This window comes from Aulonocara stuartgranti (genome assembly GCF_965226115.1).
Source record: "Aulonocara stuartgranti genome assembly, chromosome: 2".
NCBI lineage: Eukaryota > Metazoa > Chordata > Actinopteri > Cichliformes > Cichlidae > Aulonocara > Aulonocara stuartgranti.
In genome coordinates, this window is record NC_138940.1 from 22,541,042 (window position 1) to 22,559,574 (window position 18,533).

The 18,533-nt window shown below is 42.0% G+C and overlaps 1 protein-coding gene across 3 annotated transcripts in view; it reads right to left on the reverse strand.

Moving 5' to 3' along the window:
- The window catches only part of gpc3 (glypican 3), a 325,636-nt gene that overhangs the window by 29,357 nt on the left and 277,746 nt on the right, over positions 1-18,533 (reverse strand). For all 3 annotated transcript variants that reach the window (XM_082547797.1, XM_082547798.1, XM_082547799.1), the window contains exons 4-6: positions 9,012-9,151; positions 8,407-8,532; positions 3,165-3,276 (exon numbers count right to left, since the gene is read on the reverse strand). In XM_082547797.1, the coding sequence (XP_082403923.1) occupies positions 3,165-3,276; positions 8,407-8,532; positions 9,012-9,151 (378 nt within the window). The remainder of the gene's footprint in view (positions 1-3,164; positions 3,277-8,406; positions 8,533-9,011; positions 9,152-18,533) is intronic.

Here is an 18,533-nt window from a genome sequence, read left to right on the forward strand (position 1 = left end):
GCTTTTAACTGAACAACATCACTTTCTCCAGTGCCCTCGGTGGTTGTTTACAATATGCAAGCGGAGAGCAGGACCATGAAATGCGGTGTATACTCAATAAACATTTAGCAGGATTAGAAAGTATGTTTAGGGCTGTGCCTCTCTGTTGAAGAGCGACTTGATCCTTCCCTGTTGGCAGGTATCCTTTCAAACATATTAGCATTGTAGCTCTGGGTATGGTTATGCTGCCAAGTCACTTGGTACACAACTTGGTTTCAGATTTGAAATTTGGCAAATTGTTATTCTTGGCTTCCCAAAGGAAGGATCCCACTGAGTCTGGCAACTGTTTTTAATTAGCAGGTAAAAGTATGTATGCATTCATGTGTTTCGTTAGGTATGTCGAAGGACTTTGACGATCCCCTTCTTTTTCTTCTAGCTCAACCAGGGGGTTAACATTTGTGGCTGGGAGTAAAGTCTGGCCCCTAATGGACGGACAATTCTATGCAGTCTGTGAAAACTTGAATACATTGCAAGTAGCAGCCAGGCATTGCTAATCATTGATCATTAACTGATAATCAGCAAGTGTGAGCAGTTTGGTTTTTGCAGTTTCCTGGTCTGAAGCGTTCAGATATGTGGACAGTCCAGCAAATTCACCCCTGAACAAGTCTGGCCTGTTTGGAAGGGTTGCCAGGAGAAAGCCTCCTCTCTCCAAAAAGAGCATGACAGCATGGTTTATATTTGCAAAGCTCCATCTGAACAAAACACAGGACTTCTGGAACAATGTTGTTTGGACACACGAGACCAAAGTGCAGATGTTTGACCGTAGTGCACAGCGCCATGTTTGGAGAAAAGCGAACAGAGCACATCTCTTACCAACTGTCAAGAACAGTGGTGGAGGGGTCAGAGTTTGTGCTGGGTTTGCAGCCACAGTATTCTAGAAATTAAGCCCATTATTAACATCACTCTACCAGTTTATTGGTTGAGCTCCCATACTAACATGCCACCCCCCCCCACAGTGGCAATAATAAACATTAGATCTATTACCATGTTAACAACAACGTCAGGTAAATGGACATTGTGCAGATTAGCAGTTTTATTGTGTCTCAGAGCTCCAACTAAAGCAAAAGTAATTTTATTTTTATGAAAACGAATTAGTTTCATATGTTTTGATAAGAGATGTTACAAGAAAATTACAAATTACTATCAAGATAAACTCGGTGAGTCATCTTCCCCTAAAATTCCAATACTTTAAACTTCTCAGTGGGCTGATTTACAGCAGGACTGTTGCAGCAGATTGCACAACATTACAAGGTGTTCCTGTCATTTTGCACGCCCAAGTATAATGGTGATAGGATTACACTAATATTTTTAAAACCAATTTCTGCAACAAAAGGGGGGAGGGAAAGCATGGCTGTGAGCCATGAACAGTTTTACTGCACATGAAATATGCAATCAAGTGCAGTCATTCTTTTGTCAGATGTTAATCCAGGCCATTGAAGTTAAGATCTGAAGGGAAGGGGAGCCGAAGCAGAAACACGCTTGACTCTGCTGCACGGTCATCAGATATGAGACTAAAAGCTCCCTTGCGAATGGTCAATCTGCATAAATATTAACCGATTGTGTAAACAGAAGAAAAACCCCATAAATGTCCACATGTTTGCCACATCATCAGTGCAACATGCGAGCCAATTAGAAATGGAAATTAGGTTACTGAGAACATATGACTTGACTGAGTTCATGCTTCCAAGGGATTGTCTCAATATCTATAACACAATGAGCTCAGTCATTTCACTAAACTGCATTTTCTTGCAAAATCTCATCAAAAGCCTATCAGGATGGTAAACAGTCTGCACTGCAGCAGCTCTGCTTGTAATCATATGGCTACAATTGTTTATCTGTGCCGATGCAGGAAGTTTTGAAAGACTTATTACATTAAAGGGTATGTCCTGTGTTTTTAAGCTTACAGGATAATTCAGGTTTATTACAGCTTGGCTTTTATTTTGGTCATTTTGGCTCTCACTCCTACTTATAATAATAGTGTACAAAATTCCTCCAAAGAAGGCTGAAAGGGCAAAAAATGCACAGTCAGGTGATCACACTGATTTTACACTGAAATTATTACACAAAACATCCATCCTGGTCTCTGCACTTATGGATTATTATTGACATTTTATGCTTTCTTTGCGTTTTAGCACCAAATAAAATGGTTAAACAGTTTTTCTTTCCCCAGTGAATGTCAGGAACTTTCTCTGGTGAGTCCAACGTCTTCACAGCTCACAGAAAAGATGGCCAAAGCTATAAAAAAAATAAGACCCACATTTGAATGAGCGTTTAAACTGTCCAACGTATGTAGAGCCAGGATGAATCAGGTATGGTGGCGTTTGAAGGCAGCAGGAGGCGTCTGACACATATGAATGAAGTAATACTGTGGAAGTAAATGATAGAATTAGTTTCAACCCACAGCCCTCTCAATTTTGTTTTTTCTTGAGGCTCTCTGGTTGTCAGCGGGGAGTGCAGAAGGGTCCGGAGCTACTTCTTAGATCTCCCAGGTTCCCTTTTAAACAGGGGAATCCACCTTGACAGGGCTACAACATCCTAAAGCTCAAACAGACTCGTGTTAACATGCACACATATGTGTGTATGCATGCGGGAGGGGGCGAGGGGTAGTCAGCTAGAAGTGTTGACAGCTACAAATGCAACCACCAAGAATCAGGACGTGCCAGCAGATCTGTGGGCTGATACGTGAGTTCGATCCTGCATCTCTGAACAAAGCCAGCCTGCCCCGACCGTGGTTTACATGCCAGCGGAAGTGGTGGGAAAAAAACAAGGGCTTCGGCCTTGATGACAGCTGGGCCTTTTGTGGATGGAGGACACGCATCCTTTCATATTCTGGCTGCCATGCGGGAGAATTTGTGTCCAGGAAGAGCTTTTTTTTTAAAAACAGTTTCCAGTCACAAGTGTTTTGCTGTGTTTTAAAAGGGCAAAATAGTAAACAAAACATCCTTATTTAAAATCTTTACTTGGCTTGTGCTGACCCCCACAGGAGCTGCAGAGCAGGGCCTCCAGCAGCTTGGGAATCAGTGTCCAACTGTGAGCCAAGAAGCAGAGCTAATGGGAGAGTGGACTATCCCACCTCTGCAGAGCCGGAGCTATAACCATGAAGGAAATAAAAGAGCACAGCTCACCTGGTTGATGTGTTTGAGTTTGTCTATGATCTGGCTGATGACCGGCTCAGGCGGCTTGTTGCTCCTGGACTCGGAGCTGGGGTGCAGTCGTTTTAGGCCGGGCCCAGGATATCTGAAAGGACGGGAAGAAAATGCTTAAATAAGCCTTATGTTTATGAAACTCTGAAGAGCTTCAGTGACTTCAGGCTAAGGTACCTTTGTGGAAGACACAAACAGGGATTTATCACCATCTAGTGTTGATAAGAGGAATCTCAGGTCTTCTGGATTTTAGTTTCCTGAGCTAAAAAACTCATTTGTCAATGAGCTCTGACCAAAGAACCAACTTTTCCCTCAATGGAGAAGCTACAGCTACAAAACCAGAGGCGGGTTGATATTTATCCAAGATCTGCTGTTTAAAGACAGCTTAATGCTGTTAATGTAGTTATAAAGGCTGCAATTCATCACTCATCACACGCTAACTCTGAACATCTGCCTTTAAGAGGCAGGCTGTTACATTACCACCTTCTTTGACATTTTTAAGTGTTTCAAGGGTGCCGACAACATCCCCAAAGATCTTGAACTATCATGTAAAGTTTGGCTGCTGATTAATTTCATGCACATTATCTGCTCAGTTAGTAGCTTTTTAATCATCTGAAGTTAATGAGAGAACATTAGCAGAGATGTATTTTTGCCCTGCTTTAGCTGTGAGGGTATATTTAGGTAGAAGCAGCACACGGGCAGGCTCTTACATGCATAAATGTACGACTGAGGAAGTGCTGCTCTGTTTACACTTGTGTACACTATGAAGAGGAGGAGCTGGGATGTCTGAAAGGTAGATTTCTTCACAGCTGTTCTTTCATGTTGAGACTTTCCTGCAGGTGTGTTTTTTTTTTCACTTCTGACAGTCCCAAGGGTTTAACCCCTTCCTCACCGCACGCTCGGAAGGATGAGACCGGCTAATTCTGCTTGACTGAGACGAGCACGTTTAGGTGAACCTGAATCAGACATCTCTCTCAGGTGCCGCAGTGGATGTCACGCTGCAGCGTAAATGTCGTCTGCCGTGTTGTTGTAAATGTTTGAAAAGATGAAGGACGAACTATTTTAGAGGAAGTAGATTAGCGAGAGCGAAAAAGGGGCCTTGAAAAAAGAATCTGTGCACATGTGTGTGTTTGTGTGTAAAGTATGAGGTCATCCTTTGTTCTCTCTCTTTTAAACAGCCCTGTGGGCACACTCCCCCAACACACACTCACACACACACTCACACACTCACACACACACACCTATGAGCTGCCGTCTCTTTTCATCAGTCTTTCATTCTCCTCCAAGTCAGACTTTTCATTAAGCTCAAATTACATTTCCCCAGTTATTTATTCTTCTTATTATCCATGATCTCATCCCTTCTTCGCTGCTAATTATCACATGAATAATGGAAAAACGTGTGATCACTTAAGCAGAGGAAAAGAGGAAATATGGTTAAGAGGAGGGAGGATTAGGACGGGGAGATTTTGAGTGACGATAAGAAGCCGAGGCAGGTTAGTGTTTCACATGATAAGTGCCTGTCAGATAATTTTACCACAATATAATTTAGCGTGTCTCACCGTTAAACCGTTTTTCACCGCCGATAGTCTCAGTTGTCGACTCTCGGCTCGTTATCCAATCCTGCTTGTGTTATTGTTCGCTGCCAGCAGAGCTGATCACATCGCCTCATGCTTGCGATAACTTAATCTAATGTAACACCAATTACCACGCTGCCATTAGGTCCAGTGTGAGGCTGCCATCTCTCGCAGCAAAATAACCCGCAGAAGTAGAAGAACACGTCCTACTACAAGCCACATTCACACACACACGTTTATACAAACACCTTTTTCTGTGCCTAAGAATCTTGTCTAACACACACAAACACAGACACACACGTGATTATTAACACTGTTCCTTTGTTTTAATGTCGCACTGAGAAAACACAAAATTCAGAGTTCATACAAACAGCTGTTATGGAGCAGCGGGTGGGTGAACTTAAGTCTCATTAAAGTGGGCGCATTATGCTCTATACTTTTATTTTTGGAGCGCTGCATGATTCTAACTTCAACATAATCCTCATTATTCTTTAATCCTCAATCCTTCCCTTTCCTTTAAACTAAATTAAGCCAGATTTCTTCCAACTGGCTGACCCCTTGTAAATGTCAAGTTTGAACAGCAGGTGGGCGGAGTTGCTTACTTTACATCATCAGTAGCTCCGCTCTTCTGTACTAATGTATCATTAAAATGGTGGTAAAAACTGACACAATTATGCACTCGTTTTATTCATCCTAGCTGCCGTAGCAACAGTACAACGCAGCAGGTTTCAAAAAGCGGTGCACGACCGGCAGAAAGTGCTGCAAGCGACAGTCTGACGTTAACTTTGTCATACGGTGCCGTTCACATGGCAGGTACAAACGTTCTTAAAGCCTTAGCTTTTATTGTACATATGCTGAAATCATTGAACCACTGACCATTTGTAATATGAGCATCCACCTCAGTAACAGCATATTCACATGGGAGACTCTAAGGGAGAGGATAATGGTTCCCTTTTAATGGCTCCTTGAAACGACTTATCTCGATTCTTGGCCAGTCTGCACTGGTCCAGGTTGAACTTTCTCAGAAATTGTTGATGGATTGCCGTAAAATTTGGTTTTGCTACCCTACATGCAAAGACGAAACATGACACTGACTATGAAGCTCGCGTTGCCTTAACTTTAGACCATGAGGTTAATGTTTGAGGGTGGGGTGAAATTGTTCTAGCTGACGGAGGTACTAAATCATTTGCTTTAAATCAACTGTGACTGAAAAAACATATATACAGATATGCATTATTGTGTATGATGTCTTTGGGGCCACAGTAATTCTTACATGTACCACATCACATCAGCTGTCATGAATTCAGTCGAGTCTGTCAGAGTGTGACAAACCATTACTGCTTTTTATTGACCCAGTTTGGCACTAATGGCATTTCTTCCTTGTAAAGAAAAGTTGGGGACTCTGATTACACAATTAGATTAAATCTACTGAGGGAATTCATGTTTTCCTCAGAAAGAATGGAAATACCTTTGGTGATGCTTCAACTTTCTTCACCTCTTTAAGTAGAACCAGTTTTTAAAAATAAATTTGATACAAGCTTAAAACTCTGAACTTTCCCATTAGGCTCTGTTATTCTTTAAGTGTCTATATATCTAAATAGCATTGCCGCTGGCAGAGTGTTAGCATAAAGAGTCGTATCTGACTCAACTCAAGGCCTCACAAGACATTTAGCATAGCATGTGCTGTAGGCTCTCAGACAACTATAATTTAACACAATGCTAAAGGATGACAGTGGGCACGGAGCATGTGGCAGCCACTGAGGCTGAAAACAGAGTTGAAGCCCCAAAAACTGCAGTTCCTTTAGTGGCCACTTGAATCCGGCTCCCATCCATGTGGATTTAGGCTTACAGTTGGGCTGTGACCTAGAACTCGACTCCACCTATCTGTGTTATACTGCTGGTGCCTGTTGCAGCAAGTGTCTGTGCTTCACGGGTGCAGCTTGCTAGCTAAGCTGGCTAGGGACAGCTAACTCGCTAACTTAGCACTCTATCTTTATGTCCTTTCTCCTGTTTTCATCTCACTCTACCTCCTTCACTACATCCATGAATCTTCTCTGAGGTCTTCTTCTTTTCCTCCTGTCTGGAAGCTCCATCTTCAACACCTTTTCTCCAGTATATCCCTCCTCTGCACATGTTCAAACCTTCCCAGCTTGATAGTCTCATTTCTACTGCTGTCCATTCTGGTCACTCCCATCTCCAAACCATACATTGCATCAGGTCTCACTACCACCTTGTAAACCTTAACTTTCAGTCTTGCTGCTATCCTTCTGGACCACATTTGCTTATTTCTGGCTGCAAAAATCAACATGGCAGCAGCTGAAACTCTTTAAATATGATATCTGCTGACCTCCTCTCAGTCTCCATCGTCACAATCCCCAAAATGAAACATTCACGGTCGACACCGAATCTTATCTTTGAATCAATTATCACACACACATGAATTTACACTGTCAGTAGATCCAAAAGAGGAATGTTTTGAGTTGATACGGCGTTACGTTTTTATCACAGTTAGCACGGTAACACTCTTTGATGTGGTGAAAAGTGTTCCTCCTCTGATCTGGCTTCCAGGTGTGATGGTAAACAGAGCCCGATAACAGGCGCCTCATTTAGCTCCACAGATCACTCCTCAAGTATCAGAGACATTCAGCACCCGACCCCTCCAGTGCTTATCCTCCCCACCCACCCGGTCTAAATTTATCTGCATGAGACAATGCACTGAATGAATGCCACATTTGGCTCTGAAGAAGGTCCTATCTCAGGAGATAATGGAAGATGATCCAGAACAAATCTCGAAGTGAAAATGCACCAGAGTGAATCTGCAGACATATGCCCTCGCAGGTGACATGGAGAATTGCTTGCCGCGAGACACTGTAATCTCTCCATCATTTTGTCTCCTGTTCCTGCCTCCCCTGCACCTTCCTGTCGCACTGCTTGGTCCAGCTTGTAATCATCCCCTCAGGACAGCTCTGCCCCCTTGCCAGCCTGATATCTCCTCCTCAGACTCGGGTTCTTTTTTTTTATATCTTTGTGCAAGAAGTACTGAACTTATTCTCCTTCATCCTTGGGAACTTAAAACATCCCCCAGTGCTTTTATACTAGAATTTGTGCATCTACACTGATTTAATTCCACACATGATTTAAAAGCCTAAAAATCCTATGATATCTGTAACTATGTGAGCCAAATTGAAATCGGGGCCAGCTGACGGTGCAGGCGGAAAGAGCGCTGAGAGTTGTGATGTGTGAAGCCAAAGGACAGGGGTGAAATGAAATATTGTGGAAACCGAATGCTGTTCTGCGGGGTGCACAGGAGACGCTGGATGAAGGAGGAGAGAGCGATCGAAACTGCAATTAACTAAGCGAGAAGAAGGTGACAGTGTTCCTGACATTAATAACATCCCATAGAGCCAAAGTCAAGATTTACACTCGCACTCAGTGGGTGAGACGGTGGGAGTGGGGGGGCCTTGTGGGAAGCTCATCAGCTCTGGGAAAACTTGCCCTTCAGTTCACCTACACTCCTAGATGTGAAGCTAGAGGGCTGGGAATTCAAGAATGGGAGCAAAGTGTTTGCATAAGCGATCATTTAGAGAGAGCCAATAAACTGTGAAGTGCTGATTCGCAGTCTGCAAACAAAAACCAGACCCCCGCCTTACCTGTCTGTCATCTCCTGCCCGTTCCAGCAGAGGGAGTGGTTCACTGGAGCAGGCTCGCGGCTGCATAAGGCCTCCCCGAGACCACTATAAAAGGAGCTGAAGCCTCTCAGGCTGGTTATGAAGTCCCTGAAACACAAAGGCAAAGAATACAAACGTCAGTTAACACCATTGTTAGTGAGTGGAGAAGAAAACAGCAGCGAAAGGAGGCAGGGAAAGTGCAAGAGAGGGAATTCAGCTTGATAGCAGCGAAAGCAACTCGATTAGATCCCCCTGGAGAAGGAGAGAATAAAAGAGGCCAAAATGAGCAGTGTCTCTATTCCTAATTGACATTAATCTGGCCATTGTGCTGCTGAGGCCAGCAGCCCCCGCTGGGCGTCATTACACTGTTCATTAAGCCTGTTACTGCATCAGAAGTGCTAAAAAAAAATACTCAAGCGGAGAGAGACCGAGCCAAAGCATCGTGCGCAAGCAGGAGCGGACCTGTCGACAGCGTCAGGGGCAATATTTGTCTGTCAGGGAAAAATATTGCCCCCATGGCACCCTGGAGAGACAGAGAATCGCTTCATCATAGGAAGAGGTCTTGTCCTGGCGCCCGATTTCCTCACCTGCGGAGGTCTGCCAACGTCTCGTCGGGGTCCGAGGATGACGGCTGAGCCCCACGGGCTGCGGCGGCCGGAGGCTGGGACGGAGGGGATCCGACAGAGCGAGAGGCCCGCTGAGGAGTTTGTCCGCACATCCCGCTCACCTGCCCAAGAGAGAGAGGAGATTAGAAAGGAAGATCTCACTTCTCCCCAGAACCTCTTCATCACCACTTATGTGGCACTGTATCCACTTCCTGCTCCTAAAAGCCTCTTCATTCAAGCAGCGGTGACACTGCAGACGGTACGAGCCTGTCAGTACCAAACTGCCGGCCTTACTCAGCTGAGCGCCTCTGCAAATTGTCATCTGTTTGGAATTGTTTATTTTTGGGAGGGATGAAAGCACCGGGATTTGCATAACAAACAAGTCATTGTATCCTCTGCCAGCCATGTTCGAATTTGTAATCATAACACTCCAAAAAAAAAAAAAAAAACCCTCCAGCCTCTCATTTTGCTGCTTCTTTCCTGTATAAATGCCATTGTGTTTCACACGAGAGACAACATAACAATAATAAATAAGGAGTCCTTCTCTGTCTCTCAGAGATAACGGACCTGGCACATTCTTTTCAGGTGCAATAAAAATGCAAATGGCTGTTAATGTTTAGCTTGTGGTTTAATGATTTGCCGGTGGTTTAATTTCCCTGGGGAATACTGGCAGGGCTTAATTCTGCCATGTAATGTTAACAGCTAATTGTGCCCAGCTCCCCTTTAAGTGAAAAGGCTGGCATCACTGCCGCTGAATACTGATGGGATCCGATAGAGCAGCGACGGACATCTTCATCTGGAGCTAACCGAGGCCACATAACACACACACACACACACACACACACACACACACACACACACACACACACACACACACACACACACACACACACACACACACACACACACAGAAATGCATGCATGCACACAGATCTTTTCAGCATAAACAAAAATGAATCATTTCATGCAATGATTCATTTTTGCATAATGCACCTAATCCCATTAACATGATAAACACACACGCCTACATAATATACTCTTTGCAAGCACTTGCATATCTTACAACAGTGCATGCGCTCATTTATCGCACGCGTGCTGACACACTGAAATGCTGATCGGCTGCAACACGGAACCATCAGGGTTAATCAATACAGCCTTGTCATCCAAGGATGGTGTTAGAGACTCACACACACACACACACACACACACACACACACACACACACACACACACACACACACACACACACACACTCCTGACAGTCACAGATGGCTGAGTTCTCCTGCACTAGGCATTTACCAACACACAGCTTCCCTGACTAGCCATCTTCCCTACCGTGTGCTTAAGGGGATATAACACACACACACACACACACACACACACACACACACACACACACACACCTATTTGAGCTCATTGCTTCTCCCACCCCACTCTCTCCTTCCACATCTTCCTCTCGTGCGATACTTTTGTTCTCGTGCGCCTGGAGCAATTGCCGGTGCTTCCACGGGCCATGATTAATGTGATCGGAGCTGCGTTTCTCCTTTTTGTTTGAGCATTCTCGGGAAGCCGTAGGGAAGTTGTGGCACAAGGGAGAGGACTGATTCAGCACGCACGCCAACACAGCCCCACCCCATCCCCGCCGATTGTTTTCCGGATTCTTCAAGGAAGGGGCTCATTAGTGGGGTATTAATATTACCCAGGGCTCGACTAACACAACCAACAGGAGAGTTGGATAAAGTCTGCCTCAGCGGGACAGCTCAGAAATATCTGCACACTTTTATCTGCACCGGGCAGCCTGTGCCTTTCTCTCAGAGGAAGAGAGGGGTGCTGGCGGCCAGTAGTACGAGTCACACAAACCTCGCAGCCCACACTTGGTTGCACTGGCACACCTGCATTTTGGGCTCAGCATGTGCAAACATGGTGTAGAGATGCACCGCAAACAAATCAATGGAATTGCACACAGCGCTGGGACTAATGTGAGATCGGGCTTTTGCTTTCATTATGATCGCGAGGAGTTTTTAATAAGCAAACGGTTTCAGGAGCAAAGACGATACTATCAGTGTTATAGGATGGCACGATGCCACGCACAGCTGTAACAACATACTGGAGAAAATTTAGTGAGTAATGCTCGTGCTCCAGAGAAGTCAAGGCTCAGGGGACAGACTGAGTCAGCACTCAGCCCCCATCCTCCTCCTGTCACCAGCATAGAAACTAACTTTTGCTGAAATACACACTGTACACAGAAAAAAAAAATCTGGATTGTCTATAAATTCATGCTTTTATGTCATCTTTGCATTATTGTAATGCCCTTTTTAAAGAGGTATCAATCATAAATCAATGAATAGACTTCAAACTGTTCAGGATGCGGCGTCAAGGTCAGTTTTAACGAGTCTACGATGGCTGCTCGTTTGTTTCAGAATTGATTTTAAGATTTTACTGACTCCTTTTAAAGCCCTTCACGGCCTGGCTCCAGAGTGCACACTAGAGCTGCTGTTCTTGTGCCGACCTGTGTGCAGCCTGAGATCCCGCTAACTGTTCCAGCCTCACGTTTAAAGATAAATGGCGATCGAGCGTTTTCTGTTTGGGCTCCTCGATTGTTGAACGACCTGCCTACTTGGTCAGTGGCTTCTTTTAAATCACTATTAGAAACCCATTTATAATGCAGGGCCTTCTCATAAATTTGATGATAGATTTTATGTCCTTGACATGCTCAGCTTACCTTTGTTTTTGTTTGTTCAACTTTTTATTCATTATTAGGGAGTCACATTGATTTTTATATGTTACACTTGCATGGGCTTTTTAAATTGATATGCAAATTTTCATTTTTAATAATTCATTTCTATTTTTGTATAAACTTTATGAAGAAATTGGCTAAATAGTGTAGCTGTCACGTTCCTGCGTCTGTTGACCCAGCGTTTCAAGTTTTAGTTTTTTTGGATGTTGATGTTTATGTTTAAGTTCCTTAAGTTAGCTTCATTTGTTTATTAGATTTCCCCTTGTGTTTTCTACCCCTGTATTTAAGCTTCCCTCACCCTTTATGTGTTTCATGCTGTGTGTCCTATGTTATCACATTCGTGTTGTCATGTCTGCATTCCACTCTGTTTCCTGTTTTATTGTGAAAGTCCTTGTCCTATGTGCAGTGTGTCTAGTTTTGCTTCCCCTTGTCCATGTTCCATGTATCTTTGTATCCACACCAAGTTTCATGGTTTGGTATTTTTATGTTTATCTTCAGTTTCCCCAGTTTAGGTTATTGTTTAGCTTCACCTCTGACTTTTGTTTTGTAATCTTTTCCCAGCCTTAATAAATGGCTCGCTTTCTGTTAAGTTTTCTTCCACGTTCCTTAGTGTCTGCATTTTGGGTCCTCTTCGTCACTCCATACTGTCACAATAGTGGTTTACACTTTTATCCAACCTAAGTAAAAGATTCCTGGTTTGATGCCAGGAGGAAACACAAATTCCTTTGGAATTATGTCAGGAAGGGCATCTGGAAAGGAGCTGAAATTAGCAGTTTTTTGTTTTTAATTTAAGGAAGTAAACTTTTTTAGATTAAGAATGTCAGAGACAAATAACATTAACTTTCTTTTAACCCTAGGAACCTCTCACTGCGAGCCAACAGTGCTAAACATGCTTTGTTGTCAATTTAATTTATGTCTTTACATGAAAATATCTGGTTTCAAATGAATCTCCTTTTGTTCAACACAGAGGAAATCATGCGTGCTCAGTGAACACATCATCAAATCAAATCAATTTATTTATATAGCACTTTTCACAGGATAAATACCACAAAGTGCTTCACAGTAATATAAAACAGAAATGCATAAAATAAATTAATAATCAAACACACAGCACAAGTCTGTGCTGTGTGTTTATTTGTGCTGTGCTGTGTCATTTATTTAGCCAATCTAAATAAATGAGTCTTAAGCTGATTTTTAAAAGAATAAATACAATCAAGGCAACGTAATGATGGAGGGAGAGCATCCCACAACCTGGGGGCCACCGCTCTAAAAGATCTATCACCTCTGGTCTTAAAACGAGTTTGTGGGACTCCCAACAGCCTTTGATTAGATGATCTCAGGCTGCGAGATCATCATCGCTATCATCTGAGTTATCATAACAAATGTTTCCAGATTAACAAGAAAACTATTTCCTCTCTATTTTAATCTTATTTAATCAATTTTTATTATTATTTTTACCGTCATCGAGTCTTTCGGGCTGAAAGATATTGTCGGACTTGGGTTTGATTCAAAAGTTTTGCTTGCGTCAGTCTTTGCTGGCTGACTCACAACCACAGCCAAAGATCTGAAGTCGCTGTGATTTAAAGTGGCTGTGATTAACCGTAGCTGTGGTTACTATTAGAGCGCATTTAAAATCCTTTTCTCTTAGCAAACTATTTCAACTTGTGGAGTTCAGGTGTTACAATATTAATTGTGGCTCCTGAACCATGAGTGCAGCTCACTACACATGCACGTTAGTGTTTCTTTCACTGGCCCCGACCTTGGTTTATACACAGACAACAGACTTCAAATAAGATAACTCATTTTTCATTGGCACATTATAAACCAATTGACGTATCTTTTATAACTGTGAGGTCTCTCTTAATAAATTCATGGCTACAAGGTTGTAGGATTAGGTGTCTTTAAGGCTACGTTCACACTGCAGGTGAAAGCGCATCAAATCCGACTTTTTTGACCCTATGCGACCCATATCCGATCATGCTATGACAGTGTGAACGGCGCAAATCCGATATTTTCAAATCCGATCTGGGTCACTTTCGTATGTGGTACTGAATCCGATACATATCCGATGTTTTAGAAAGCGACTGCTGTGTGAACGGTCAGGTCGCATTAAATCCGCCTTTTACGTCACCGACACAAGACTGAAGCCAATTATCAGCGCCAGAGAAGACATCGCGAACGCTTCCTGGCCATCCAGTGTAGATGTCAGTGAAACTGTTGGGAAGACAACGTTGGAGAAACGTAAACATTTTATTTGTACTGTATAATCTGCAGATTCTGACAGAAATCTGCAACCATCCTTTGAAGCACCGCTCCTCTCTTAAACAGCAATAAGGATCATTATTAGGTTATCTACATTATTATGTAAATAACAAAATAACTTAAAGCAAAAATTGGGAAACGTAAAGTCCGAAGTCTTCATATTAACGGCCATCTGTCAAACAATATTGTTTGCTCTGGGTCTAAACACACCGCGTTGTGTGTGACGTCTTCTTTTGCGCATGCGGCCGCTTTGAGCGTTCACACTAGAGCGCGTTTGCTTTCGCATTTTATTTGTAGTGTGAACACGCAGACAAAAAATCGGATTTGATCAAAAAATCGGAATTGAGCATTAAGACCTGCAGTGTGAACGTAGCCTTAGTTTGTGACTATTACCCACATGTTCCCAGACCATATCACAACCATAACGTGCTAACGTGCACAAAATTCAACGATTGAGAGCTTATTAGGTGCCTGTTTTTTTTTTCTGAGAATGAAAACAGCCCGTCAGCTCACATTGGTTCTTATCTGTATATATCTGGTCAGAGGCTTGGATTTTATGAAGGAAGAGCTTTACAGTGAAGCAATTGCTCACACGGTAACGCTGATGTTTATCAGGCTCTGTGTTTGAAATGAGTATGACAGAAGCAACCTAATGGCTTCGGGGGGGAAATGTATTGTTATGCTTGCATTTTATTTAGGAAAAACATGTACTGAGGCTTTTTTTAACAGATTTGTCAGGAACGAAGCTTTTCCTCTTTACACTGCAGTCACACCTGAGATCGTCCTTTAACTGATCTGGTTTCTTTCCAGCACAGAAAAAAACGTATTTTTGTCAAACATGTTCAAGTTACAATTACAACAGACGTGAGCAAGCAAATCCTTCACAGCATAAGCATGCCCATGTTGACCCTGTGCTTGCATGAACTGTTAGAGAGGGGCATCGTTTAACCCGTCCTGCCAGCTGGTGTCATTTTCTCCCTCTCTCTTGAGCTAACGTTGCGTAGTTTTATGTGAGTGTAGGTTTCATTCGACATATTAAATGGTGATTAGACACTCCACTTTAGAGCTCAACTGACATTGGATTTTTTCAGACCAATAACAATTTTCTGATATGCTTTCTTGTAGACACGTGAAATATAAGCAGATTTCCCCTAACATTTGTTATGTGTAATTATTTACTAGAATAATACAACAATTCATTTTAAAATTAATTTTGTTTTATTGTCACTAATACATGGTTGAAGAGTATTTCTCCTGTCTTACTTTAACTTTTTAGTTTTTTTGCTTATTGGTCAATATAAATGCCGATACTATGGTGGCCCTGAGAGGCCAAATGCACTGCAACTTAAGAAAACACCACATAGGAAAACAAAAAACAAAAATGGAAACAGGAAAAGTAAAACAGAAATAGAAAAAAAGAAAACAGAAATAGGAAAAAAGATTTCCAAAAGCGCAAGGGAAGTGTTTCTGGGGAGAAAATAACCCGACGGACCAGTTGCAGGAACCAAAATGTGCTAAGAGTTGCGCTGGGAGACACAGAAGTGGAGGATCTATCGGTTTTGTGAGGAAAGAAAAGATGAGAGGTAAGTGTGTTAGCCTAACTATTAGCCTAAAAATCCGTCATCAGTATTATATGAATCATCAGATTAAAAAATACTTACCTAGCATGTTTTGGTTCCTGCAACTGGTCCGTCAGGTTATTGTCTCCCCAGAAACACTTCCCTTGTGCTTTTGGAAATCTCTTTTTTCCTATTTCCGTTGTGTTTTGTGTGCTTTTGCAGCGTTTTTCTTAATGCTGGTGTTTTCTTAAGTTGCAGTCCGTTTGGACTCTCAGGGCCACTGTACGATACGGACATATCAGCAAATGTCTAATATTAGACTGATATATTGGTCGGGCTCTACTTAATTTCTTGCATTTTGATGAACTTTTATTAATTTACAGTGAACTGTTAGTACGTAGATTTTGACATTATTTTATAGTGGAAATGTATAAAAAAAATCATCACTTTTCTATTATTATTAATTATTCTTTATTATTGTCAGATTTTCTCATTTCTGTCTGATATCACTGTTGTGATCTCAGGAGGATTTCAGTAGCTCACGTGTGTTTCCAGAAAATGTTATGATCACATTCAAAAGAATTTTCAAAAACATGTCACAGGTCCGTGTTTCTCTGTTGTAGTGATCAATGTTAGGAATTACATAAAGCTCCGCTGTATGCCCGAGGCTGACTTATTAGCTTGATTCGCTAGCACAGCAAAACCTTAACCACTTAAAACATGATCCATTTTGAGATTTCTGAGAAGAGAAAGCATCCTACTATTGAACCTCTTCTTATTTTTTCTCTCCTTAATGGTTATCAGCCATTATACCAGAGGAGATGCTCTAAAGCTAACTGAGCTCATAAATCTCCCGCACGCCCTGTGACATCTACACTCGTGCTATCTTAGCATCACTCCTGCTCCTGACTCCTGTTTCTCGCTCTCACTGTAATGTGTGCCGTATAAATATCTACAGATATCTTTCAAAGGTGAAGCATCATTTTAAAAGTTCCAGCATGCTGACCTATTGGTGAAATTGCCCACATATACTGTCTGTGTTGCATTTTTTTTTAACTTTTTTTCAAATTAGCTGAGCTACTCCACAGTCTACCCTCTAGCAGTTCCAGAGGTACCCCAGGGGGTACATGTACCCTCTGGTTGGGACTTTCTGAGCCAGAGGTGAAGTGTGGGAAATGTGAGCAGTAATGTAAAGCGCACATGGACCAGTGAACACAGAAATCCCGTAGCAAAACTATCAGTGCTAAAAACACACAAGTGACTAAACGCTGAGCTGAAAGGAGGATGTTAATGTCTAAAACAGATAATGTACAGCTGACAGTTTAATTTAAAATGAAACTTGTTTGTGAATCACGCGTATGGAGACACTCTTTGGAAAAATGGATTTCACACTCCTCACTCACTGTGCTACTATTCCTGAAGCATTCGGAGACTGTGAAAAGCTATTAAAGCATGATGTATTTTTGATTTTATCAACACTGTCCCAATGCAGATCAAGGGGGGGTGTGGGGGGGTGTAAATCCTGATGTTTTATTCAAGTAAGATGGAAAACAAGTCCAAGAAATGTGATAGATGCCCCCTGCAACGAGGAGCTAATTGCCTGCATGGGGAAAGCATTTGATAAATGGCTCTTTAGTGAGAAGGATGTTGTTCAAATTGAAATTTGTATCCATATTATAAATAATTATACAACATACAAGTGATGACCAGAAAGGGAATTAGACTTAAAAGCCGAGTTGGTTTTGATTAATTTTTAAATTAGAGAATTAGTCATTTGTTATTAAAGCTCAGCTAAACAAACAAAAGCCTGCACAGGACCCGCCGCTGTTTCTGTCATTTCTTATTCATCTTTATCTTCTTCCTCCTTTTTATTTCTCTGAAATCCAGCCACCCAGAGTCATATAATAAAGAGTTTTGAAAATAAAGAGTATTAACTGTGGACAGTCTCTTAATTCTTTTCATGTATGCACATCAAGCACCCCGGCATCACCATTCGGTTGGAGTTAAACTATTGAACCATGTGCCTAGTTTTCAAAAACGAGGTACTGTTGGACTCCTTGGATCAAGCAGAGTTCAAAGCATTTCCATCACATTTTATCTCATGAAAAAAGAAAAAAAAAATCATAATTTTTCTTCCCAATCTTTAGAAAAACCAGCACAGAGATCTTCAGAGCAAGCCTCATAAATGTCTCATTAAAGTTATCAAATCGATTTTTGAGCCACACACAGCCAATCACAATCACAGTGAAAAGTGGCAGACATGAAATGAGATCACAATCAAAGCCGTTCTGCAGTTTAGCAAAAGCAAACTTTGTATTGCTAGATCAAAAAAACAAAAAACGTCACTACTTGGAGGGTGCTGCAATAACTGGAAAGGTGTTAATTAGCTGGAAGTAATTCTTGTATCTGGTCAAATTGATTGATGTGACCTCCCCTTTGAATCAAAAAGGCCACAATTTTTTAACAACTGATCTTTAAGTCTCACAAAAACTATCAGACGGATTTTAGATTTTCAAAGCCATTTATCTGTTACAGCCAATCAATGACAACAGATGAGCCTCCAAACAGAATATGAGATTTGATGTTTTAACCCTAAACGCAGTGTCTGTAGGCACTTCTGCATAATCTGACCACTGCTCAGGTCATTGCAATAAGCAAGAACACACAGAAGATTTCCTATCAGAGCTTCCAGCCACGGCTTCGGTCTGATGCAATCTACAAGTTCAACTTGTGTGGAAAAAACATTGTTTTAATGAAAGTCAGTGGAACATTTTAATGTTTGTCAAACTTGACTGGTACTCTGCACACAATTCATTTAATTCAACTAGTAGTTAAAACAGCTCAAAATAGTTCAGACATGTTCCAACATGGCTGACCAGTAGCACAAGAAGAATTTTAGTTCAACTGCTGGGCTTCCTTATCATGGCTTACAGATACACACTCTCT